Here is a 26,941-nt window from a genome sequence, read left to right on the forward strand (position 1 = left end):
TGGTGTTATCTTAACTAAATGAAGATATTAGGCAATTTTATATATATAAGATTCAGTGATTGCACATGGGTTTTTCCTCCTTCTAGAGAGTATAGAGTATACAAGGGGCTATGATGATTAAGGTAGTCGATTCCCCTGCCCCTAACCTAACAGCTTAGGGGCTTTAGTATACTTTCGCATCTCCCCGGTTACCTTTACATATAAGGTAATCTCTTCCCCCCTCTGAGGTAGCCTAGGCAACATCCTAGCCCTCCTTTCCTTGAATTGTGATTCTGGTAAGGTTAGGCTAGGATTTTCTTTCCCTTCCCGGAGCCATAGTACACGAGCTTTGAGTTCGGGTCAGAACCTCAGAGTACCTTTCGTTTGCCCCCAGCTACCCCAATAGGTGAATGAACTCTCCTATTGGTCCCTGCTGGATGGCAAAAAGGGGGGGGGGGCCTCTGCGCCCCTCCCTAGACCACACCTGGAAGGGTTGCGAGACCCTTCCTCCCTGTGGCCTAGCGACTTGTCCTGCGCTTGCCTACCCTAGGCTAGGAGATATGCATTCCCTAGCATAGGTTAAGCAGGCTTAAGGATTCTCTTTCTTTATAGTTTGGGACGGCCTGTTAATGCCATTCCCTTACTGTACTAACCCACCCTAGGCTGAAGAATGAACTCTCCCTATACCTGGGGTGGTGCCGGTACGGAAACAGAGTCCCCTATTAGGATGATAGGGAAGGCTCACACCAACCCCTACACCCCTACACAGGACACTTTCCCCTCCCCCTCTGTCCTTTGGTGATGGCCTAGCCATCACACCCCTGTCCATCATCCTACAACTCACCGAATACCGATGGGTTGTGGGGTCGGCCAGGTCTTTTCGCCTGCTGGGCCAAGCCGTTCAGCTTCCCTTGCATGATATTGCTATGGGGTAGCATAGCGGCAGGTCTATCTGCCGGCGGGAGACCTCTCTGCTGTCTTAGAGTGTTCTTCGGTCCTCCCTTGGATCGCCACCCGAAGCCCTAGCCCACCGACGGCTGAGCTGAGGCTGGATGGAAGCCTGATCATAATATGTTCTTCCTTCCATTTGAACCCTCCTTCCCCTTTCCCGAGGAAGGCGAGGTTAGGGTAGTGAGCTGCCGCCCTTCCCTCCCCTTCCTTCACTGCTTTCTCTCTCTCTCCAATCTAGTGTCGGCCCACGGTCGCACTACTCTGTCGGTAACAGCCGGCAGTGTAGCCTAGGTCTCCTCCTAGTCACATGGAACGATGACAGGGTAGGTGTACCTTCAGCCGGTTGCCTGCCGGCCGCCGGGGGTCCCCGGCATGTCGGCGACCTGCCGACAATGCTTAGGGTTGCCTCCCTTTCCCTGCCACATAGAATGATGGTTGGAACGGGTTACCCTCCGCCGATGGCCGGAGTGCCTCTGGCAGTCCGGCGGGCTGCCGATGTGCCGGCTCCACCTATTTTACATAATGCGACAGTGGACCGTCCTCTTGCACTAACCCTGCCGGCAGTGCGCTGGCAGTGTCTGTTGTATGGCTGTATACAGTAGCCAGTACATCTGTGGTATAGTACATACCCTAGACAGAAAGCTACGGTGTATAGTTATGCAATAGATAATTTTCTAGCATACTCTGTGCATCCATGCGCAGTCCCTTGCCGGGTCCTACCTGAATTGGGGATTAATATTCTCCCCTTTTCATTATGCTGATTGATCATTGGCTCTCCCATTTCACCGCTACTGATCCCTTGGAGGAAGTGCTACTTACGCTACTCTAACCCTAAGGGCTAGATTCCTCCTTAGGGCCTACCTTGATGGAAGCCCTAGAATTAGTAGTGAAGAAGGGTCGCGGCAATTGGCTGGGCGTAATTCACAAGTATATGTCTTTCCTATTTCATTTCCAGCTTACCTATCCTAAGCTTACACTTGGAAAGGAATCTTATATTATAATTAAGATTACATTAAAGCTAATCTAAAATTATTCTAAGTCTAACATAATAGACTTCGGCATACTCATGTACCCTTTCTTTCTTTACAGGAAGAGTACATCTGGTGTGAGAGGGGCTTCTGCAGCGTTCGGCGCCGTGATTTCTACGGCCACTTGGCGTGCTGAACCCACGCCAGCTGCTTCGTCACCCAGGGATCTCTGAGGTACTGGGACCCGCAGGTGTGCACGACATGCAATAACCTGCTCAACGAGGCATTCGAGACTCCCAAGTCTGCGGACACAAGGGACATCACTCGAGAGAGGCTGCGCAATTGGTTGCGTGGTTTCCAAAAGAACGCCACGGGGCGTTACCTTCCCAGTGAGAAGATGAGAGCTATGCTCTTCCCTAAAGCATCTGCGGATGCTGTCATCCCCAAGCCTGAGATCCCATGCGTCCAGCTGACGGTCGACCCAGACCTTTCGGACGCACTTCAAGACATCCATCTTGACGACGATAGGATATCGGAGGTGTCGGACACCACCGAGAGGACCCTTATGGCCAAGGGTCAAGAAGAGGAACCTATGACGGCTCCTGACTCCGAAGAAGAAGGCACCGCTGCGCCCTCCGTAGCTATCTCGGAACCAGTCCCCTCTACATCGTCCACTCCTATGCCCACAAGAACGGATGATCCCATGGACAACTTTCAGGCCATGATGGCGATCCTCGAGGAGACGTTCCGCAAGAGGGATGAGGATTTCAAGAAAGAAATCCTTCGCTTGACGAAGCAACGTGAGCCTCAGAGGAGGCTGAACGTCAAGGACCTTCCTACCTGCTCCGTGACCAACCTGTGGAGGCATGCTGAGTACATGCCCATCACAAGCGGTAGAATCGTTATTAACGACAAGCTAGGCGCCGTCCACCTTGAAGAAGTGGAATTCTGGCCTAGCTTTGAGGCGTACCCAGACTGCTTTATACGCCTCAAATCAAAACCCGTTTCTAAGGAAGAAACTGAGCCGAAGGAGGTCATCGTGTTTGACCATGCAAAGGCTCAATCCCTACTAGCCAGCTGCTTGAAGGACAAGGGCTACACCAACTCTAAGGTGCCGGCCCTTAGCAAGAAACACCCGTCCTTTCTTGCTCCAAGCACCATGGTCTTCCCCTTCGCGGAGAAGGCTCTCCTGGCAGTGCTCAAGGCGGTGGAGGAAGGGAAACCCTGCCCTACATTGGAAGAATGTAGGCCCCTCACCCAGTTAACTTTCTCTGTGGGAAAGTTGGAGGCCGACATCGCTGGACGTCAGTTCAGTGAGAACCTCCCCAAGCTCTCGGAGTATCTCCTTCGTCGGGAGCAGGATACAAAAGAGAGGCTGGCTGCCTCTCTTTCCCTCCAAGTGATAATGGAGATAATGGCTGGGGAACACAGGACCCCAGGTGTCTTCATGGTCTTAGCCAAGACCCACCTAGCGACCCTGACGAAGGACTTCTATAGCTTTGTCAGAGCACGGAGGGCCTGCAGAGAGTTCGTGTTTAACCAAGGAAGCTGATTTCCTCTAACATTTGGGGAAAAGATCTCTTCCCCAACGACTTGGTTAAGGAGATCGTTCACAAGGCCGCCACGGAGAACAGGAACCTTCTCCAAAAGTGGGGCATGTCATCGAAGCGGAAATCCTCTCCGGATGAGGGCCCCCAACTGAAAAAGAAGTCCAAGAGACCAAGGTCACAGCCTCGCCAGGCTAAACATCAGCTTCCTGCGGCCGCTGCTCCCCAGTTAGTGGCACAGCCCCAACAAACCTTCCAACTGGTACCCCAGCCGGTGGTGACTCAGTCACCAGCCTTCACGCCCGCCTACGAGAGGCAGTCGACTACCTATCGTCCCTAAGGTAGAGGCTCCAGTAGAGACTCCTCTAGACATCCCTCCAGAGGGAGAGGAGGCAGGGGAGCAAGCGGTCGGGGAGGTAAGCCCTCCGGAAACCAGAAGCAATGAGATGCTTCCAGTGGGAGGAAGACTCCGCCTCTTTCAGGATCGTTGGACCTTCGATTCCTGGGCTCACAGCATCATCAAGAACGGACTAGGCTGGACCTGGAAAACATCACCACCAGTTTTCCACCGATTCTTCCAACATTCCACCTCCGTTCTTGAAGAATACGTCCAAGAACTCTTGAACAAAAAGGTGATCAAGAGGGCAAAGTCCATCATGTTCCAAGGAAGACTATTCTGTGTTCCCAAGAAAGACTCTGACAAACTCAGAGTCATTCTGGACTTGTCCCCTCTCAACAAGTTCATCGTGAACAACAAGTTCAAGATGCTGACCCTTCAGCACAAACGAGCCCTGCTGCCTCGAAAGGCATACACAGTCTCGATAGACATGGCGGATGCCTACTGGCACATTCCAATGAATTGCCAGACCTCCTCCTACCTAGGATTCAGGCTTCAAAGAAGATAGTACGTCTTCAGAGCCATGCCCTTCGGGCTAAACATAGCCCCAAGTATCTTCACAAAGCTCGCAGAGACAATCGTTCAACAACTACGCCTACAAGGCATCCAGGTGATGGCTTACCTGGACGATTGGTTGGTGTGGGCAGCATCAGAAGAGGAATGCCTGCAAGCTTCCGAGAAGGTGATCCAATTCTTGGAACATCTGGGTTTCAAGATAAACACCAAAAAGTCTTGACTTTCTCCAGCTCGGAGGTTCCAATGGTTAGGCATCCATTGGGACCTCCAGTCACACCATCTTCCCATTCCACTAAAGAAGAGAAAGGAAATAGCGAGGTCTGTCAAGAGACTTCTCAAATCCAAACGGATTTCAAGACGACAACAGGAACGGGCGCTCGGCTCCCTCCAGTTCGCTTCGGTGACAGACCCAGTGCTAAGAGCACAGCTAAAAGATGCATCGGGAGTCTGGAGAAGATACGCATCAAACGCTCGAAGAGATCTCAAGAGACCTCTGACGACTTGCCTACGATCACTCCTCAAGCCATGGTCGGAGGCCAGGAAACTCAAGAGGTCGGTACCTCTGCAGCTACCTCCACCCTCGGTCGTCATCCATACGGACGCATCGCTAGAAGGATGGGGGGGTCACTCCCATCAATGTTAAGTTCAAGGAACATGGTCTCCCCTATTCAAGATGTTTCACATCAACATCTTGGAGGCCATGGCAGTCTTTCTCACCTTGAAGAGGCTGTCCCCACGTCCCTCAGTGCACATCCGACCTTGGACAGCGACGTAGTGGTCAGATGTCTCAATTGTCAGGGCTCAAGATCGCCAACACTCAACCAAGTGTTGTTGCCCATCTTCCGTCTGGCGGAGAAGAAAAGATGACACCTCTCAGCAGTTCACCTTCAAGGATTCCGCAACGTGACAGCGGCTGCTCTATCACAGACAGCCGCGATAGAGTCAGAATGGTCCCTAGACGCCGACTCATTCTCCTTCATCTCCTAACAAGTCCCAGAACTGCAGATCGACCTCTTCGCAACAACAAGAAACTTCCTTGCTACGTGGCCCCATACGAGGACCCTCGAGCGGAAGCGGTGAATGTCATGTTCCTGGATTGGAACAGATGGACCAAGATTTACCTGTTCCCTCCACCCAACCTTCTGCTAAAAGTCCTCACCAAGTCGAGATCCTTCCAAGGAATAGCGGCCCTAGTGGCTCCCAAGTGGCCTCGGAGCAACTGGTTCCCACTGATCCTGGAGTTACAACCCAAGCTAAGTCCCCTGCCGGACCCAGTTCTATCCCAACAAGTTCAGAAGTCGACTGTCTTTGCTTCATCACAGAAAACCCGAGACCTTCATCTCACGATTTTCTCTCCCTTGCCGTCAAGAAGAGGTTTGAGATCTCGAAGAAAAGCATAAACTTCTTAGAGGAATATAAAACAAAACAAATCTACCAGAAGGCAATACGAGTCATCTTGAAAGAAATGGGTGGCCTTTGTCAAGGCGAGAAATCCTAAGGAAATATCAATGGATTTCGGTTTGTCCTTCATTCACCTTCATGGATAAGGCTTAGCGGCCAACACGATTTCCACATGTAAATCGGCCCTGACAAGACCCTTACAATACGCCTTCCAAATAGACTTGTCCAGCGAAATATTCAACAAGTTGCCGAAGGCATGCGCTAGACTCAGGCCTGCAGTTCCTCCGAAGCCCATTTCATGGTCTTTGGACAAGGTCCTACATTATGCTTAATCTGTGAACAATGAAGATTGTTCTCTCAAGGATCTAACCCAAAAGGTTATTTTCCTATTCGCTATAGCCTCAAGGGCTAGAGTTAGTGAAATAGTAGCCCTATCAAGAAATGAGGGCCACATTCAGTTCACAGAAGTGGGAGAACTGAATCTCTTTCCTGATCCAGCTTTTCTCGCCAAGAACGAGCAACCCACTAAAAGATGAGGTCCCTGGAGAATCTGCCCTCTGAAGGAAGATGTTTCTCTATGTCCAGTAGAGTGTCTAAAGGTCTATCTACATAGAAATTCAGACTTCAGGGGAGGACAGCTTTTCAAAGGAGAAACTTCAGGATCAAACTTATCCCTAAAACAACTGAGGGCGAAGCTCACCTACTTCATTCGCAGAGCGGATCCTGACAGTACACCCGCAGATCATGATCCAAGAAAAATTGCTTCATCACTGAACTTTTTTCAGTATATGGACTTTGAGCATCTTCGCTCATATACTGGATGGAAATCATCCCGTGTTTTCTACAAACACTATGCAAAGCAAGTCCATGAACTGAAGCATAATGTGGTGGCGGCAGGTAGTGTATTAAAACCTGACATCTAGTGCTGCGATGAACAGTGAATTTATTGGGACTCTCAATTCGGGTGAAAAGGTGTTGACACTTCCAGTGCGATACCTTTTAAGTGAGTGTCACCATGGTGTCACTAAGACTGTTCAAAATCTCAGGTGTGGAATTATACAGATAACACTTGTGCCGTGTGTACATAGTACACAGTGTTGTTAGTATACAACATTTACAGAAAATATATTGGGAAAATTTATCAAAATTTTCAGTTTTAGAGTGGCACTCATCATTTCTTCCCTTTCAGGGAGAAAAATATTTTCTGTATACGTTGCACGTATAATTCCCTTAACACGTTGCATTCGTTATACTCGTTATTCCATTTGGTCATTTATTAAAAAAAAATGTCTATTAGAGTGTAATTGCGTCCTATTTCGCCCTGCAATTAGCACATTAAATATGCCAGAGTTCTCTTACTTATTTATTTAAGTAAACTTCATATTATTGTATGCTTACAAACAATGGTTATAGTTGACACTTAATTGTTCCGACAATATATACAAACCGTGAGACCTTTTGTATATCTAGTGGATAATTATGTTTGTTCATACAATATATGCTAACCTTGAGGCCCCTTTTCTACTGTCTAGTATGACTCTTCCCTGCAGGGGGCAGGAAGCACTAACATTGTCTATGATTAGTGGTAATGACGGATAACGGTAACGTCATTTGTCTCAATGGTCCGGATGACCATAGGAAAAATTGTCCCAAGGTTAAGGCACCTATGAAAATCCACAGATACAGTACTTTCTAGTAATTCTCTGGTAAACTTCCATCAGGACGACATGGCTTGAGCCCAAAAAACGGATTTTGAGCGAAGCGAAAAATCTATTTTTGGGTGAGATAGCCATGTCGTCCTGATGGACCCGCCCTCCTTTTCTATAGAAAAGGCCTTGGCAGGATCCCTCCCGAAACTACCATATCTGTAGCACCATGCTCAATGCTACAAGGAATAAGCGCCATCTAGATACTCAATAGTAGTATGGGAGGAAGGATAACCTTGATAACGGCTCCCCTTTTATTTTGCCACTCTACCCCCTCGAGGCGAAAATGCTATTCGGGGTGAAGATTGCTATGTGTTGTATCAAGATATACGTCCCTTGATTTATGTGACATCCTTAAGAGAAATTTTAAGGATATTCGCGCCAGGAGTTAGAATTCTGGAGACCTAAAGGTAAATTCTCTGGGAATATCACTGTAGTCAAATATCCCTTAGGAAGCTACTTATAGGAACCTTCCATCAGGACGACACGGCTATCTCACCCAAAAATAGATTTGATTTGGCATGTATGAGAAAAATGATATTTTAATTATAAAATAAATTTTTGAATATACTTACCCGGTGAATATATAATAGCTGCTACTCAGCGGCTCGACAGAAAACACACTCAAAAAACTCGCGAGCGATCGCTATGAAGGTTGCGGGTGTGCCCACCAGCGCCAACTATCGGCCAGATACCACTCTTGCATGTAAACAAACCCTTCAATTCTTCTCGTCCCGCTGCGTCTCTATTGGGGAGGAAGGGAGGGCCTTTAATTTATATATTCACCGGGTAAGTATATTCAAAAATTTATTTTATAATTAAAATATCATTTTTAAATATTTAACTTAGCCGGTGAATATATAATAGCTGATTCACACCCAAGGCGGTGGGTAGAGACCAGAGTTAATTAAGTTTACAGCGTATAAGCTAAGAGTTTTTCATTTTGACAGTTATCAATATAACAAAACCAAAATATATAGGTACCTGGTAAGGAAGTTGACTTAGACGATTACTCTGCCTTGTAAGTCTGTCTTCCTCACGAAGCCCAGCGATCCTCTTAGGATGCTGAAAGACTCCCAGGAGCTGAAGTATAAAGGGTTGCAACCCATACTAACAGGACCTCATCAAACCCCTAATTTGGGCGCTCTCAAGAAATGACTTTGACCACCCGCCAAATCAACCAGGATGCGAAAGGCTTATTAGCCTTCCGTACAACCCATAAAACAATATTAAAAACATTTCAAGAGACAGATTAAAAAGGATATTGGAATTAGGGAAGTGTAGTGGTAGAACCCTCACCCACTACTGCACTCGCTGCTACGAATGGACCCAGTGTGTAGCAGTCCTCGTAAAGAGTCTGGACATCTTTCAAGTAAAATGACGAGAACACTGACTTGCTTCTCCAAAAAGTCGCGTCCATGATACTTTGCAGAGATCTATTTTGCTTGAAGGCCACGGAGGTTGCTTTTCGTGCGTCTTAACCTTAAGCAAAGATTGGTCTTCCTCACTCAAGTGGGAATGGGCTTCTCGTATTAAAAATCTGATAAAATATGACAAAGCATTCTTTGACATAGGTAAGGATGGTTTCTTAATCGAACACCATAACGCTTCAGATTTACCTCGTAATGGCTTAGTACGAGCTAAATAGAACTTAAGAGCTCTAACAGGACATAACACTCTCTCCAGTTCGTTGCCTACGATCTCTGATAAGCAAGGAATATCAAAAGATTTAGGCCAAGGACGAGAAGGCAGTTCATTCTTGGCCAGGAAACCAAGTTGAAGAGAACAAGTGGCTTTTTCTGTAGAAAAGCCGATGTTCTTACTGAAGGCATGAAGTTCACTGACTCTTTTAGCCGAGGCCAAGCACACCAGGAAAAGAGTCTTAAGAGTGAGATCCTTCAGGGAGGCTGAATGTAATGGCTCAAACCTGTCTGACATGAGGAACCTTAGGACCACGTCTAAGTTCCATCCAGGAGTAGCCAAACGACGTTCCTTAGAGGTTTCAAAAGACTTAAGGAGATCTTGTAGATCTTTATCGTTGGAAAGATCTAAGCCTCTATGCCGGAAGACCGAAGCCAACATGCTCCTGTAGCCCTTGATCGTGGAAGCTGAAAGGGAGCGAACTTTTCTCAGGTGTAAGAGAAAATCAGCGATTTGGGCTACAGAGGTACTGGACGAGGATACAGATGCTGACTTGCACCAGTTTCGGAAGACTTCCCACTTCGACTGGTATACTCTAATGGTAGAAGCTCTCCTCGCTCTTGCAATCGCACTGGCTGCCTCCTTCGAAAAGCCTCTAGCTCTAGAGAGTCTTTCGATAGTCTGAAGGCAGTCAGACGAAGAGCGGGGAGGCTTTGGTGTACATTCTTTACGTGGGGCTGACGTAACAGGTCTACTCTTAGAGGAAGACTTCTTGGAAAGTCTACCAGCCATCGAAGTACCTCGGTGAACCATTCTCTCGCGGGCCAGAGGGGAGCAACTAACGTCAACCTTGTCCCTTCGTGAGAGGCGAACTTCTGCAGTACCTTGTTGACAATCTTGAATGGTGGGAATGCATATAGGTCTAGATGAGACCAATCTAGAAGAAAAGCATCTATGTGTATTGCTGCTGGGTCTGGGACTGGAGAGCAATAGATTGGAAGTCTCTTGGTCATCGAGGTTGCAAAGAGGTCTATGGTGGGTTGACCCCAAGTCGCCCAAAGACTCTTGCACACGTCCTTGTGGAGGGTCCATTCCGTAGGAATCACCTGACCCCTCCGACTGAGGCAATCTGCTAAGACATTCAAGTCGCCCTGGATAAACTTCGTTAACAGGGAGATGCCTCGATCTCTTGACCAAATGAGCAGGTCCCTTGCGATCTCGTACAGCGTCAGGGAGTGGGTGCCTCCTTGCTTGGAAATGTATGCCAAGGCTGTGGTATTGTCGGAGTTGATCTCCACCACCTTGTTTCGAAGGAGACTCTCGAAGTTCATCAAGGCCAGGTGGACTGCCAAAAGCTCCTTGCCTTTGATGTGCATGCTCCTCTGACTTGAGGTCCACAGACCTGAGCATTCCCGACCGTCCAGGGTCGCACCCCAACCCAAATACGACGCGTCCGAGAATAGAACGTGGTTTGGTTTCTGAACTGCTAGGGAAAGTCCCTCTCTTAGACTGATATTGTTGTTCCACCAATTCAGGCATGCCTTTACTGTTTCGGAGATCGGGATTGAGACCGTCTCTAACGTCTTGTCCTTTTTCCAGTGAAAAGCTAGATGGAACTGGAGAGGTCGAAGGTGTAGCCTTCCTAGCGAGACAAACTGCTCCAGCGATGATAGAGTTCCTACTAGACTCATCCAATTCCTGACTGAGCAACGTTCTCTCTTCAACATCAGTTGGATTATGAGCAGGGCTTGCTCTATTCGGGGGGCAGACGGAAAAGCCCGAAAAACTGGACTGCGAATCTCCATCCCTAAATACAGTATAGTTTGGGATGGAATCAGCTGGGACTTTTCCATGTTGACCAAAAGTCCCAATTCCTTGGTCAGATCCAATGTCCAATGAAGATCCTACAGACAGCGATGACTGGACGAGGCTCTGAGAAGCCAGTCGTCCAAGTATAGGGAGGCTCGGATTCCCGATAAATGGAGGAATTTTGCAACATTCCTCATAAGCCTCGTAAACACGAGAGGAGCAGGACTTAGGCCAAAGCACAGGGCCCGAAACTGGTACACCACATTGTCGAAAACAAACCTCAGAAAAGGTTGGGAATCTGAGTGAATGGGGATGTGGAAGTATGCGTCTCTTAGGTCGAGAGAGACCATCCAGTCTCCCTTTCTGACCGCTGCTAAGACTGATTTCGTGGTCTCCATGGTGAACTTTGTCTTCGTAACAAAGACGTTTAGTGCACTGACGTCTAGCACCGGTCTCCAACCTCCTGTCTTCTTCGGTACTAGGAAGAGACGGTTGTAAAACCCCGGTGATTGAAGGTCCGAGACTTTCACCACCGCTCCCTTCTCTAGCAAAAGAGACACTTCTAGTTTCAGGGCTTGTCTCTTTGATTCCTCTCGGTATCTGGGAGAGAGGTCGATGGGGGAAGTCGTTAGAGGAGGTTTGTGTACAAATGGAATTTTGTACCCCTCTCTGAGTAACCTCACAGATTGTTGGTCTGCGCCCCTCTTCTCCCAGGCTTGCCAGAAGTTCTTGAGTCTGGCACCTACTGCTGTCTGAGGCTGCGGGCAGTCAGACTCTGCCACGTGAGGACTTGGCTCCTCTCTTCTTTCCTCTCTTTCCCTCGGCACGAGTACTTCCCCTGCTGGGAGCTCTGCCACGAAAGGGCGGAATAAATCTGGACGCCAGAGTGTCTATCCTTGGTCTTGCAGAAAAGGATGTCGAAGGAGTCCCTTTGCGAGCAGAGGACGCAACCAAGTCATGGGTGTCCTTCTGCACGAGTGACAAAGCTATGTCCTTAACCAAATGTTCAGGGAACAAAAACTTAGATAAGGGAGCAAAGAGTAGTTCAGATCTTTGACAGGGAGTAACTCCTGCCGACAGAAAAGAGCAAAGGGACTCTCGCTTCTTAAGGACTCCTGAAGTAAAAGAGGAGGAGAGCTCATTGGAACCATCGCGGATGGCTTTATCCATGCAGGACATAACAAGTACGGAGACATCTCTATCAGCCGATGAGATTTTCCTACTTAAGGCTCCCAAACACCAGTCAAGGAAGTTGAAAACTTCAAAGGCTCTATAAATGCCTTTCAGCAGATGGTCAAGGTCCAAGGAGGACCAACTAATCTTCGAGCGTCTCATGGCTAGGCGGCGGGGAGAGTCTACAAGGCTTGAGAAGTCGCCCTGGGCAGAGGCAGGGACTCCCAAGCCGAGAACTTCTCCCGTGGCATACCAGACGCTCGATCTAGACGAGAGTTTAGATGGAGGGAAGGCAAAGGCCGTCTTCCCCAAACTCCTCTTGGTTTCCAACCAATCGCCTAAAAGCCGTAAAGCTCTCTTGGATGAGCGAGAGAGCACAAGTTTTGTAAAGGCTGGCATGTCAGCAGGTACGCCTAGAACAAACTCAGACGGCGGCGAACGAGGAGCAACAGAGACGAAGTGATCGGGAAACAACTCCTTAAAAATTAACATGACTTTCTTAAAGTCCATTGATGGAGGAACTGTTCTGGGTTCATCTACATCTGAAGGATGATCCTCAGGCTGAGGGTCAGCAACGTCCTCATCTGAAGGCTCTTCATCTGACAACTGCTGAGAAACAAGCAAAGGGGTTGGCAATGCTTGACACGCACTGGTGCATTAGTAGCGGACCAGGACGCTACGTCATGTAACTGCTTGACAGTCTGTGAACTGTCAACAACAACAGGTGCGTGAGGACGCACAGCGTCCACTCGAGACTGCTTTGACTGCCTAGTCTGAGCAGTCAAAACAACTCTAGACTGCGGTGGTTGACGCTCAGCGTCAAAACAAGTCAACTCCGATGGTTGGCGAACGTCCTGAACGTCAACAGGAGCATTAGCAAGTGGCCTAACGTCCAAATGCGGCTGAAAATCCACACGAGACCGCATCGAGTGAGGTTCTAAATAACTTGACTGACGTGACTTGGCTACGCCAACGTCAACAGGACGCACAAAGGTTCGTTTGGGTGGCTGAAGGCCAGGATCTCGATGAGAAAAACGGCTAGGCTCAACGGAAACCTTATCGGCAGAATAGTCTTCCATAAGGGAGGCAAGCTTAGACTGCATGTCCTGCAGTATAACCCATTTAGGGTCCACGGGAATGGGTGCGGTAAACGACGGGGTTAACGTCTAAGACGGAACAACCTTGCCTTGCTTAGGCGGCGAGCAGTCATCCGATGACTGCAATGGGTCAGAACTGTCCCAATGACTACATCCAGGACGCTGGACCTGTCCTGAAGGGACCGACTTCCGCTTAAGAGGCCTAGAAACCTTGCTCCACGGTTTCTTGCGCGAAAAGCCTTCGGAAGACGAGGAGAAAATGGGCTCTCTCGTCTTATGGTAGGGGCGATCTTGGTGAGATACGCCTGATACCATAGAGGGAACGTCTGTTCGCTGATCAAGGCCTCTCGAACCCATAAGTCGTACGACATTACTTCTCCCCTGGGCTTGGGAGCTTGCAAGAGGTCTCGGACTAGGTGAACGACAGGCACGAACAGACGAACCCTCGGTCGCAACACTGTTCACAACACTTTGCGCACTAATCACTTTCCCATTATTTTCCGCTGTGGCACTCTGACACTTAAGCTCTTTCACGTCAGCCATGAGTTGATTACGATCAGTTGCTAACGCTTCAACTCTTTCCCCCAAGGCATGAATAGCACGTAACATGTCTTGCATAGATGGTTCCTGAGTGCTAGAAGGGGGGTTAGGAACAACCACTACAGGGGAAGGATTAGGTTCAGGGGCATGTGGAGAGGAAAAATCTACAGACCTAGAGGAACTCCTCCTTACCCTATCTCTCTCTAGCCTACGTGCATACTTATCGTATTCGAGCCAATCGAATTCCGAAAGGCCCACGCATTCCTCACACCAATCTCCCAATTGACAGGTTTTACTCCGACAATTGGAACACACAGTATGTGGGTCGAGAGAGGCCTTTGGAAGACGCCTATTACAGTCCCTAGCATTACACTTACGAAATCTAGGTACTTGTGAAGGGTCAGCCATTTTGAATTAGTCAAAGAAAGTCCAAAAAACAATCCAAGTCATCAACAATTAAATCTGTTCAATAAAGAGTTCAAGAGTTTAAGTTGAGGAAAAACACCTGCACTGCAAAAGCTCAAACCAAAATGAAGTACTTCACCAAATATGTTGAGAAAACTCCAGGTTCTACAGCGAGTAATGATACGTCTTGTCGTCAAGGTCGACAGAGAAGAATTGAAGGGTTTGTTTACATGCAAGAGTGGTATCTGGCCGATAGTTGGCGCTGGTGGGCACACCCGCAACCTTCATAGCGATCGCTCGCGAGTTTTTTGAGTATGTTTTCTGTCGAGCCGCTGAGTAGCAGCTATTATATATTCACCGGCTAAGTTAAATATTTAAAACTATTCTTTCCATACTGAGATATATCTCCAGGTGCAATCGTTCCTACTTTCGTCTGAAGAAATTTATAGATCCTGAAGTAATTTCCTGTGCCTTATAATGATTGAGCAACAAACCATATTGGTGGTTTTGGCTTTCTCTGGGAGGGCACAAATACCTCTACTGTATATCCTTATCCATCCAATCTTGAGGTTTATACACATCAAGATTCTTGGGTACCCCATCACACAGAGCACCCTTTATATTCAAATTATTAATCTTAAATATTCATAATATTACATATTGCATTAAATGCTTCAGCATCAGTATCAAAGGATATCCAAGAATCCCATTTGTCATTTTTGAGTCGTATTCCTATGTCTCTGACTAAGTCGTAATATTCAAATGCTTTATATATCACATTGTAATGTGTGTCTAATGTAATTTGGGTAACATGTAGGATTTTAAGTTTTCCTGCTTTGCCCAAATTTCTTGATTTTCGAGTATTGGAAGAATTGTCCTTTTTAGTTCCGAAGTCATCAACAGAATTTTCTATAAATGAGTTGCCAGAGGTTGTCAACAGTGTCAGGGGGAGTCAGCATATTCAGGGAATGAGTCATTTTTCAAAAGGTCCATACATAGCCAAGGGAGGGGTTTTCTTTTTTGTTATTTTTTTTTTGGTTGGTTTACCTACTTGAGAATATTAAGAAGGTAGCATACGTTGGAAAGGAAATTTGCATTCTCCACTATGGGCACAATAACAGCATACTTTCCAGATGGTACACTCCATATCCTACCTCAAAGATAGCACCAAACCAGATATAAAGGCACAGGTGCAACTAAACCCACCTGTTAGGGCCAAGACCAAGAAAATATGGAATCATCCTCCCCATATCTGTAATGATGAGCTTCCGGCCAGAAGACCTAATCCTCGAGAATAGTTCCGCCAAAATGGTTCAAACCATCTTTGGGATGGCTGAGATCTTCCAATACTTTCACATACAGCTTTGAATGCAAATACCTCCCGACCGTGATCCCTTCTCCCATTTTTCTAAGCAGGCAGTAAAAACGAATGTGGAAATATCTACGCCCTTTAAATAAAATAAAAAGAAATAATAAATAAATAAATGAAAAAATGAAATATATATATTGTATATGCATACATATACATATACTGTATATATAAACTTAAGACATAATACTCATGGAGTTAGGACAACAAGACAAAAAGTTTATAAAATTAGGAGAAAGTCGAAGTAATATTGAGCAGAAGTAGATGAAAGGGAGAGAAATTTACATTCGAACTTGGGGAGCAATTTCCTTAAGTTCGAGAGCCTTCTTGCCCGTCACAATTCTTCAACAATATGAAGAAATCACATGACTTCGTCAAGGCATTATCTCGTTAAGAGGGTCTCCTTGGAGACACTCAAGGCCTCTAGAGGTCACTGGCCATTTGAGGCGAAGGCCATGGTTTGTCGACTATGTTTGCCTTCCAAGTAGTCTCCTGACTTGACCAATAGTCAGGTGCATTGAGGAACAGTACTTTGCCAAGTCAATGGGGTTATCAACCAAGGAGTCTCTGGAGCAGTACAGGTCTCCTGCTGTTCTGGGTATCAGTCAGCAATCAGTGTGTCAACTGGGTTTTTGAAGAGGAGGGATGCCTTGGTCTTCCCATTCTTAAAACAAGTTAGGTTAGCAGTAGCTCTGTTTCTTTGAAACTCTTTAGTGCAGGGTTTAGGTAGGAAGGCCTCAAGGTCTTTCCTAAACCCTGATCAAGACCACTCTCAATCTCATGGAAGAAGACGGTGCATGTACCGTCGTTTTAAGCTACCCCACCTGTTCCTTCCAGGCAGTGGGGCGTCAGGAGAAGAGGGATAAGATAGTTTCAGTATCCCCCTTTCTTACTGCCAAGGATGGGGGGTTCCTTGTTGTGCCTTTTGGCAACCCAGCAGAGGCACAGCGCTGATCCTCAGGTAGTGGGAGTCCTTCAGGACAGTTACTAACTACCCTCTTCAGCCCTCTAGGAAGGTTACTTCCTACCCTCAGTAGCCTTTTAGCTCCTCCTTTAATCAATTTCTTATAGAACTCGTATCTCTTCCTCCACTGTTACCGAGAACCCAGCCCTTGCGGACAGGGGTAGGAGGGATGTTGGAGAGGAATGGCCTCAAAGTTGTTCAAGACGAGTCTCCGAGCTTCTACATCATACTCTTCTTGATGGAAAAGTCAACCTGGGGCCAGGAGGCCAGTCATCAACCTCTCGCTATGGAACGAGTTTGTGCGTCAGACGAATTTCAGGATGGCAGTACTGTGATCTGTGCAGAGTTCTATTAGAGAGGAAGACTTTGTGCTTTCAGTAGATCTGAAGGACGTATAGTTTTAAGTATCCGTGTGTAAGTCCATTAGAAAGTATCACCAGTCCTCTCTCTACGGTACGATGTACCAGTACAGGACTCAGTGCTCCACACTGTGAATTGCTCCTTAGGCATTTATTCAGATGTTCACCAGGATACTAGCTTGGGCCCCACTCTCAAAGGATATGTCAGGGAATGCATCTCAATGGGTGGCTGATCTTTGCTGCTTTCATTAGGCAGCTGCTATTATCATGATATGGTTATTGTGATAATCAAAGAAGCCTAATCCCAAGCAGAGGTTGAAATACTTACGGATAGCTGGTAGACACGGCAGCAGCAAGAGTCTATCAGTCAGACAATCGCATTACCAAGCCCAAAGACAGAATTACCAGCTCAGTTCTGTAGTCTTCTTGGTCATCTTTCCTTAAGAAACTAGTTCCTCAAGAGAGCACCTTTGCCAGATATCTCTTTGAAGAATCACTGGTCAGCCTCCAGGTATCTCCCATCCCTCCTGGTGGTAGCAGGAGAGGAGGCTTGGATCGATCTTCATTGTTGGTTAAATGGGGAACCCTCACTGGGGAGTTCCACCCAAATCTCCACTTCTATTTCTAGCACTGCAAACATTCCAAGAACTTTGAGGCGGCACACCAGCGTTATGGCTTACGTCTGAGTTGCCAAGACGGATGCACATCGGGACGACATTCCGCGCCATTGAATTATCATCCAAATACAGTCCAGCCAAGAGAAATGGACAAGCAGACACACTCAGTTTGGATGGGAAGGTTATAAGGTCAGAGTTGTCCCTACAACTTTTCATAACAGAAAGGCTTCTGGTTCATGTGGTTCCCCAGGGATCAACCTGTTTGAGACAGGGGTAAACAGTAAGCTCCTCGTTTTCTTGCCTTGTCCAACACCCATGGGATCACATCCATGGTTTTGCCCTTCCTCCATTCAATAATGTTCCGTACAATAATTTACAGTCTGTGGATTACACTGAGAGGATGGTAGAATATATATATATACCAATCGATTAATCATCATACATCAGGTATATTAATCTAGACAGCTATCTCTTCAGGGAAAGGGCTCTCTCCTTTGACAACATATCAATTTCTTGGACACGCCAGCCTTTTCATCCAAATGATAGACAGATAGGAGGTGGCTGGAACATCTCCTTCGCTTCCATATGGGACCAGGTAGATTGATATTTCCAGGGAAGAAAAATAACCAACCAGTTAGGTTCTTGGTGGGGGGGGGGGGCATCGACCCACCAATTATTAAGCATCACTTCTTAAAGGATGATGGTTTGTATTTCACAGAGGAACAAATCTCAAACTTTTCAACTGCCTTCCAGCTTGTGCTGAAAATATATTTTGTACTTAAAAATTCTATACTTTATTTCTTTAACATTTTATATGAATGATTAACATTTGGTTTACAAGCCTTACTTTTTAATGATATTTTTAGAATAGGTATGATTCAATATTTACTAATCATTAAAGTAATATGGTATTACATTTATTGCCAAAATTCAATACCAGTGCTGTACATGTAGGACTACCATGAATGATTTTGAAAGAATATTAGATTATTATTATTATTATTATTATTATTATTATTATAATTATTATATTATTATTATTATTATTATTATTATTATCATTATTATTACTATTACTTGCTAAGCTACAAAACTAGTTGGAAAAGCAGGATGCTATAAGCCCAGGGGCTCCAACAGGGAAAATAGCCCAGTGAGGAAAGGAAACAAGGAAAAATAAAATATTTCAAGAACAATAAAAAGATCAAATATAAATATAAACTATAAAACACTGACAAAACAAGAGGAAGAGAAATAATATAGAATAGTGTCCCCAAGTGTACCCTCAAGCAAGAAAACTCCGACCCAAGACAGTGGAAGACCATGGTAAAGAGGCTATGGCACAACCCAAGACTAGAGCACAATGGTTTGATTTTGGAGTGTCATTCTCCTAAAACAGCTGCTTACCATAGCTAAAGTCTCTCTTCTACCCTTATCAAGAGGAAAGTGGCCACTGAACAATTACATTGCAGTAGTTAACCCCTTGGGTGAAAAAGAATTATTTGGTAATCTCGGTGTTGTAAGATGTATGAGGACAGAGGATAATCTGTAAAGAATAGGCCAGACTATTCGGTGTATGTGTAGGAAAAGGGAAAATGAACCATAACCAGAGACAAGGATCCAATGTAGTATTGTCTGGCCAGTCAAAGGACCCCACAACTCTCTAGCAGCAGTATCTCATTACTATAAAATGAACTTGTTTGTGCTTTTCATCAAGATTATGAAGAGAAGCTAGATTAACCAAGAAGAATTAAAGACTATTCTAAATCAACAGTCAGATTAATTACACAAGTACATTTTTCAAAAATAAATCGAAAATTTGAAATTTTAATACAATTTAGGAGAACTTTAAATGCCAATGAACAAAAATAGTTTAATTACTCCAGCTAGATAGAGAAAAATTACAATAAGAATTTGAAGTAAACAACCCGATACAAGAGCTGAGACTGCGGTCAAGTTACCACACATTATCACAGTGCAATTAGGACATCAGTCATTATATAACATCTATTCTCTAGTACTGTAAAGTGCAAATTAATACAGTCATTATGTAATATACTTAACTGGCCTGAACTAGTAAATACCATGTACAGTATACTCTAACAGTACAATTAAACAAATGATAATCTGTAACCAAAAATTGGAATATTCTCCTGATGATTTACAGTACATTCTAAAAATACTTTTTTTAGAACTTTATGACCATGAAATATTACATAAGTGTGTTGTTTAGTATAACTTTGGAAGTTTCAGTATTTACCAAAAAAAGGGACCAAATTTAAAAAATGAAAAGGGAAATCTGAATACTAATGTTACGATTTGCTTTAAGATAATTAAACTTTAATCTATAAGCTAAGTAAACTCTAAAACTACTTGATTCTTGTGCAAATACTTTCAACACGGAAACAAAATGCAGTCTAGCAAAAATGTAACTTTTACAATGGAATATTGACGTTTGGTGCAGTAATTGCATATAACTAATCAGTTCAGTACAAAAATACTGATTAAGTATAGTATATCAAGTGTGGCTATAAATTTTCCTATTCACTTAGACTTATCTGTAGAAAAAATAACATTGTAAAAACACATATTTGCATGCCTTGTGGACATGGGATACTCTTCTAGCATTTAAAAGTACAAGTACACTTAAAAATCAGATCCTTAAACACAATCTTGAAAACAATGAGATGATGCCATAAATATCTTTGTCTCAAAGCAGTTATGCTATACAGTGTTCAATCTTAACATTTAGTTTCACAAATATTCACTATCACCATATTACACAATCATTAGTATTGTATAGTAAAGGAAATATAACCACCAGAATGAAATGTGAGTGCAATAGACATTTATATTGGTAGTTAAGGGCTGAAGCAAGAAACATCAAGACGAACTACAATTGGTATACAAGAAAGAATACAAAAACTACACAAAAAAGGATCCAAGGTTAATGCCCTTGGTTCGCTTACACAAAATAGAAAGTATACAGTTACCAAGACTAAGTGTAAAATTATCTTAAAATCAATACAAAGTCTTTATCAGTTTACACACAGTAACTGTATAAGAAAACACAAAAAATAACAAAAAACTACTGACTATGAATTACATCTTTAAGGACCCAAGTTGTCCAGTCAATTTTCCACCAGTCCCAGCACAAAGAAAGACATATGGCCCTAAATTTGTTTTAAAAAAATAATCATGTGAATTTGGATTTTAATGAGGTTTTACAAGTCTACTACCAGATTTTCAGGGGTGTATTTTTAAAACCTCATTCAGATGCTGAAAATTATATGTATTATTTTTTCTTTGAGAAGACTTAAAATTGAGATTAATTTTGTTTTATCAATAGTTGTGTGTTGTCTTTGCAATACAGTGTGTTAAACCCTTGATATTCCTTTATTGCATGCATCAGTGATTTTCATCAAGATTACTGAAAAACACTGCCTTAAACAAGGAATACGAATAATACCTTTCAATGATACTGGGGCAAGTGTTGTGTAATAATGTGAAATCTTGGAAAATATCAGACCTAATACAGTACAGTATTTATAATGATCTTGTTAGAACTGTATGTACTATTAGTCTAATTGTGTAATAAAGCATAATACTTATTTAAAGTTGGTATGTGAAATATCAAATAAAGCAAGATAATTACCTAAAACTACTAACTTATACCATTAACTCTCTTACATACCATATGAACAGAAAACTGTATTATCAATATAAAAAAGTACAATTGTCAGTCCTCATCAACTTATGCACATACCAAAACTATCAGCTATCCTAAAACTGCTATTTCTTGTTAGAAACAAAAAGGGGAACAAGAATAGCCTACAGTACAATATGTACCATAAATTTCTCAACCACCTATATAGAATTTCAATACCTTTTAACCAGTCACAAAAGGTAATTGCCATTTTATAACACGACAAGCCACCAATAAAAATATATTAATCATATCCGAAATATACACACTACATCTAGTAAAGCTAGAACACAAACTAAATCATTATGAGATTGAAAAGGCACACATTAAAGCAGCAAATTCACCTCTATGAATCTATCAAATTCATTGTCAAAATACTCAATCTTACAGATTCACTCAAGGACTTCATAAATCACAGCACTTCAGTTTATTGTACAAATATGAATGCATAAACATCTCTTCCATTATGGAAACTGGAAAATTGCATTAGCTATTCAACCCATTCATACTTGAATCCAAAACAGTGATTCACAATAAGAGTTTTGTTGCATAATTTTTCCCAATATTCAAACATTTTTACCAATTTTTGTATTAATATATCAAGACTCATAACCTTCTAATTGTCCTCTTTTTAACTTCTACATAATTGCTGAAAAAATTATCTCTCCATACATTTGTCAAGGGATAATTAGGGTGAAAGAAGGGCAGAGTCTCTATCAGTGTCTTGCAGATCTCTTGCCAGTCGTTCTTCAATGGGTGAATAACCATTGTATGTAGTTGGGGTACTTGCACTTACACTTGCATTTCCACAATACTGGTCACATCTGCATATTGCACCGCATCCATCCTGTTTTTTAAAGAATGAATATCTCTTCAGTCTAGAATATACATCTAACGTTTTAGCAATAGCATATTCATGTAAAGATGGAATAGATGAAGGAATGCAACTGCCAATAAACAACTAATTACAAAAAGATAAAAAGTACATGTAGGTTATGAACTTCATAGAAGTCTCATTGTCATGACCACCACATTAATCCCAACTATGTCAGCCTTTTTCTTGAAGAGGATTAAAAAATGTGGTAAAGGCAATGACTTGACTTACAATTATTCTTACCTCTTTATACCTAAAATATTATTCACAATTCTGGCCATCCTTTGCTTTGAACAGTCCCTACTAGGTATGCAGTTAATTAATTTCAAACTATTGCCTTTCCTTTCACAAAGCTCAATACTACACAGTATTATAAATTTCATTTTGGCTGTGAGGAAAATGTGGAATAATCTTCCCAATTAAATAGTTGAATCGGTTCAGTCCATGTCTCTGCCTGGCTACCCAATGGCAAGTCATATCCATCTACTCTCGGGAGCAGGAGAGGGGAGATGCCAGCATCACCGTTTCTCTATCCCTCCCTTCTTTCCACCGCCATCCTTCCTCGAACAACCAGGTTGGGTGGTTCAAAAGAGCTGTGCATGCACAGGCTTCTTTCTGGAAGAAGTTGTGGGCAGTCATAATTGGGGTCTAGGAATGGACCTAGGGCTTTACCTGGCACCCGATCCAGCAGGCATGGCTGAACCCAAGGCTTTCCCTACAGTTCTCTTCATAAGGCTAGGACCCTTGAAGGAGACGAGTGCTGGATCAGGTAGTCCAACAAAGCAGTCCTCCACTTATCTACTGCCGCCTGCTCATGACTCCTCAGAAAGGGCGACGTTGTCACTCAAAATGAAGAGTTCCGAAGTGACTGACTTTGGCAACTGGAGAGTATACAGTAGACATACTTCTCGGGATCCTTATCTGGTTGTTTATATCTTTTGTCTCTAAGCTAACTTTCTTTTAGAAACAGGAAACCAAAGCCTCCCTTCTCTTCAAAATCTAGTTGACCCAATGGTTTACCTTCCCACTAGACAGCATGAGTTTCTTGTACTTCTCTGAAGACTCCAGGGTTGATAACCCTATTGACTTTGCAAAGTACGTCATTGCACCTGACCACTGGTTAAGTTAAAAGACAGCTTGGAGAGAGGCCATGGTAGACAATGCATGGCTGCCAACTCAGAGGCTGAGAAGAACTTAGAATCTACAATAGGATAAAAGCAGCCTGGGGGAATTGGAGGGAGTTAGTAGGAGAGGTATGATAAAAGCAGCCTTGGGGAAGAGAAAAGAGCTAGCGGGAGTGATACATGATAAGAAAATTCCAATCAAGCTAAAAGTCAAGATCTATAGGACAGTAATAAGATCAGTGTTAATGTATGCATGGGAAATGTAGGCTCTAAGACAAAAAGAGGAAGCAAAGCTTGAGAGAACAGAGATGAGAATGTAGAATGGGAATATCACTGCTTGAAAGATTGGAAAATGATGAAATAAGATGAATAGCAGGCATAGTAAAGATTACATAGGTGATAGGTTGGTCACCACTGAGATGGTGTAGGCACGTGTTGGGGATGGTTGGTAGGGAAGGAGTGAGGAAGGCTTGCGAGTAGCCAGTAAGGAGGGGATTGAGAGGGAGGCAGAGAATTAGATGGCAAGATAAGATGAAGGATGATAAGGAGAGAAAAGGTTTGGTGGAAGAGGATGCCTTTGATATAAGGTATTGGAGAGGGTGCATCAGGCAACCGACCACTTAATGTAGGGATAATGGTGGGAAAAGAAGAAGCTCTGGTATATAGTTTTTCTACCTTGACATTGGGAGTGGCAAGATCTTGTTTGACAGGCTAAATTTGTGAGCTCTTAGATCCACATATCTGATGGTTAACATGAGCCAGGGATAGGCCATTGAGGGGCTCAGAAGGTTACCTGTTCCAAGGATAGAACTGGGAATGTAATGGGCTGAAAAAGGCTAGGGATGGTCTAGAACAGCGGTGGAAGAACCCTGGCACTGAGGCCGGTAGAGACGTGAGTATCTCGTTCCCTTCCCTCTACTAATCCAGGTGGAAGGAAGGCCACGGCCTCATTCCATAGGGCCCGGGGAAAAGGTTCAACCGCCCCCAACTCTTGGTCTTACACAAACATGCAATGACAACCTCAGCCATCCTCTCAACTTGTTCTACCAAAGTCTCACACAATGTAGAAGGAACAGAGTCCACTGTCCAGGTAAGAAGGGCAAAGGAGGATGCTGAAGCTCCTCCATCAAGTAAGGAACAAAAAGTGTACGTGGCCATACACTCCTGTCAACCCATGGCTACCAGGAAACCAGGGAGACCCAAGCCACCGTGGTGAGGAGCCATTACAGGGGGGGACTTGGAGGCCCATTGCCTTGGCCCAGAACCACTTGGGTGTCATCCACCCCACCCAAAAGTGAGTTGATGTCGTAAGGAGCCCTATCCCTATGACCACAGCTGGTCTCCTTGGACTTCTTCGACCTCTTTCTCTTCTTTTTCTTTTTCTTCAACATCTTAGAAGTGTCAGAATCGGAGTTGGAAGTCGAAGAGGAGAACGAGGAAGAGGAGTTGGAGGAGAAATAAGAATCAGCATGTTTCTTCCTCTTCTTAGCCCTCATCCAAGGCTCTGCAAGCAGAGTAGTCGAGATCTATGTGACTAATCACGACAACGCTCCCCAAAAGGGGAGAATCCACAGGGATTGTTTCAACAGGAACCGCAACACTGGAAAACACTATCATGGAGGAGAGGGGCACACTTACAGGTACAGAGGGAGCGGGATACACAGGCATCGGACCGCAAGGCACAAGGATCGTGGTGAAGGGCACAGTGGAAGGGGTGATGAACGGGGTAACACCCAGCATCAGGGCTGAATTATGCCCAACTTTAGGGGTGACCCCTCAGGTGCTGGAGCCATTTATACTAACATAGTCTGCATGGAAACGTGTGAAGAGCCTCCGACTTTTGACAGGGTGAGGCAAAAACAGGGAACCCCACATGGAACCTGAACCTGAAAACTCAACGATATAGATCTGAGGACTCCTTGCTCCTGACGCATACTCCCTGGAGTGGGGACCATCTAAAGGTGTATTTGCAGGAGTGGCAGTGGCAGATGCACTCAATGAGGAGAAAGAAGAAACAAAAGACATCCTCAGTGTCTTCTTGGGTGTTGCCAAGACCGACCCCAAAGAAGGCTTGGCTCTCTTCCTCCCCCTCAAGGCATATGCTTGCTACTGCTCAGGAAGCCACAACCTACAGTCGGCACATGGGGATGATTGCAAATAATCATGCCCCCTACAGGACGTGAGTGGGTGTTGGTCTACAGCCGGTTCTCCCTTTTCCTGAATCATAGTCCCCGGGACAAAGCCAGAGGTGTCTTCCAAGAAGCACCAACAAACAACGAACCCAAGTGTTAAACAGTGTCTCCGGTACTGTCGTGGATGTTGGCAAGAATTATACCCGAAAAGACTTTCCCGCTCTTCAAAGAATACGACCCCAATAATGGAAGGCCTATTGATAATGTCTCTGCCTGGTGATCTCCAGATAGGGGTTCGAGGCCTGCTCAAACTCTTAGTTCCTTTAGTGTCTGAAACCTCACCATCGTTAGTCTCTTGGGGATTGTACTCCTTGGTAGGGGAATGTCACTATCCCTTGTCTCTGCCATTCATGAGTGGCCTTAAAACCTTCAAAATGAGGATATAATTGTGAAAAATCATGCCCCTATCAACCATTTTTACTAAAAAGTATGAGAAAAAGATTTAAAAGCCTCAGATAGAATGCAACAGTACAACTGTCCTTGTTGCAGCCAAAGAAAAAAGTGCAGAGTTTTTGACAGGAGGTTTGCCTATTCTTACCACCTGTTGTTAACCTTGTTAACAATGTCAACAGTGGTTCCAACTTCACTGAAGACATTAACTATTTTTAAGGACGACAGGTTTGTTTACACATAGAAACAAACAAGAATCACATTAGGTAAGTTGAAAAGGGTCTCATTCCTTACTGAAATGGGACTCATAGCTTGCCTAGCAGGATCTGTTTCATTTGTCTGCATACAGTATATAGATATACTGTATATGGTTACATACTTTGATATAAATCATAATACTATATACAGCAATGGTTTGTAGGATTTAAGAACCGGGTACATTCAAGTTTAATTACCAAGTCCATTTCAGTTTTACTTATCAATACATGGGAAAAGTAAGCCAAATATCTTTTATTAATAAAAATTACCTGAAAATTACATGACAAAAATAGGAAATATAAAATAATTTGGTACTTACAGCCAGTATGTTGCCAAGTCGGAACCAGAATTCAACATTCGGGATCTGCTCAATACCCTTGGCACCCTTGACCAACCGAAGGTAAAAGAAGCCAAAAGTGAAGTATGCTCCAAAGGTGACGAACAACCTTGAAATAAAAAATTTCCACTTAAATTTATGCTACATCTAAACTATAACATAATACTTCATGGATATGGTGTGTTAAATGGAGAAAAGTGGTGGTGAAACAGAGAGGTGCATGAATAAGTTAAAAAGAAAATCAAAAGCATTTGAGGACTGGAACGTAAGACAGGCACAGGGAGCAGAGGAACAGTACAGAGAAGAGGAAAAAGATTCTAGGAGGAAAGTAGGTATAGCTATTGGAAGAGTAGTAGAGCAGTTAAATGAAAGGCTAGGAACAAAGGAAGGAGAAAAGGATATCTATAAGTTTTCAATGAGGAAAAGTCAAAGACAGGATTTGAGCCAATTGGTGGACATCAAGGATAAAGATGGAAATATATTGCGTAAGGATGATGAAATTAAGAGATGGAAATATGTTGCATAAGGATGATGAAATTAAGAGATGGAGGGAATATTATGAGCAACTATTAAATACTGAAAATGAGAAAGAGAGCTGGGAGAAGCACAAAGGGTGGAGGGGCC

General features: G+C 44.1%; 1 protein-coding gene across 1 annotated transcript in view; it reads right to left on the reverse strand.

The window, feature by feature from the left end:
- Positions 1–19,295: 19,295 nt before the first annotated feature.
- The window catches only part of LOC137616452 (cation-dependent mannose-6-phosphate receptor-like), a 144,041-nt gene continuing 136,395 nt past the window's right edge, over positions 19,296–26,941 (reverse strand). Inside the window, exons 5-6 of the mRNA XM_068346228.1 lie at positions 26,300–26,426; positions 19,296–21,989 (exon numbers count right to left, since the gene is read on the reverse strand). Coding sequence (XP_068202329.1) covers positions 21,831–21,989; positions 26,300–26,426 — 286 coding nt within the window. The 3' untranslated portion in view covers positions 19,296–21,830. The remainder of the gene's footprint in view (positions 21,990–26,299; positions 26,427–26,941) is intronic.

Source organism: Palaemon carinicauda, chromosome 22, assembly GCF_036898095.1.
Source record: "Palaemon carinicauda isolate YSFRI2023 chromosome 22, ASM3689809v2, whole genome shotgun sequence".
NCBI lineage: Eukaryota > Metazoa > Arthropoda > Malacostraca > Decapoda > Palaemonidae > Palaemon > Palaemon carinicauda.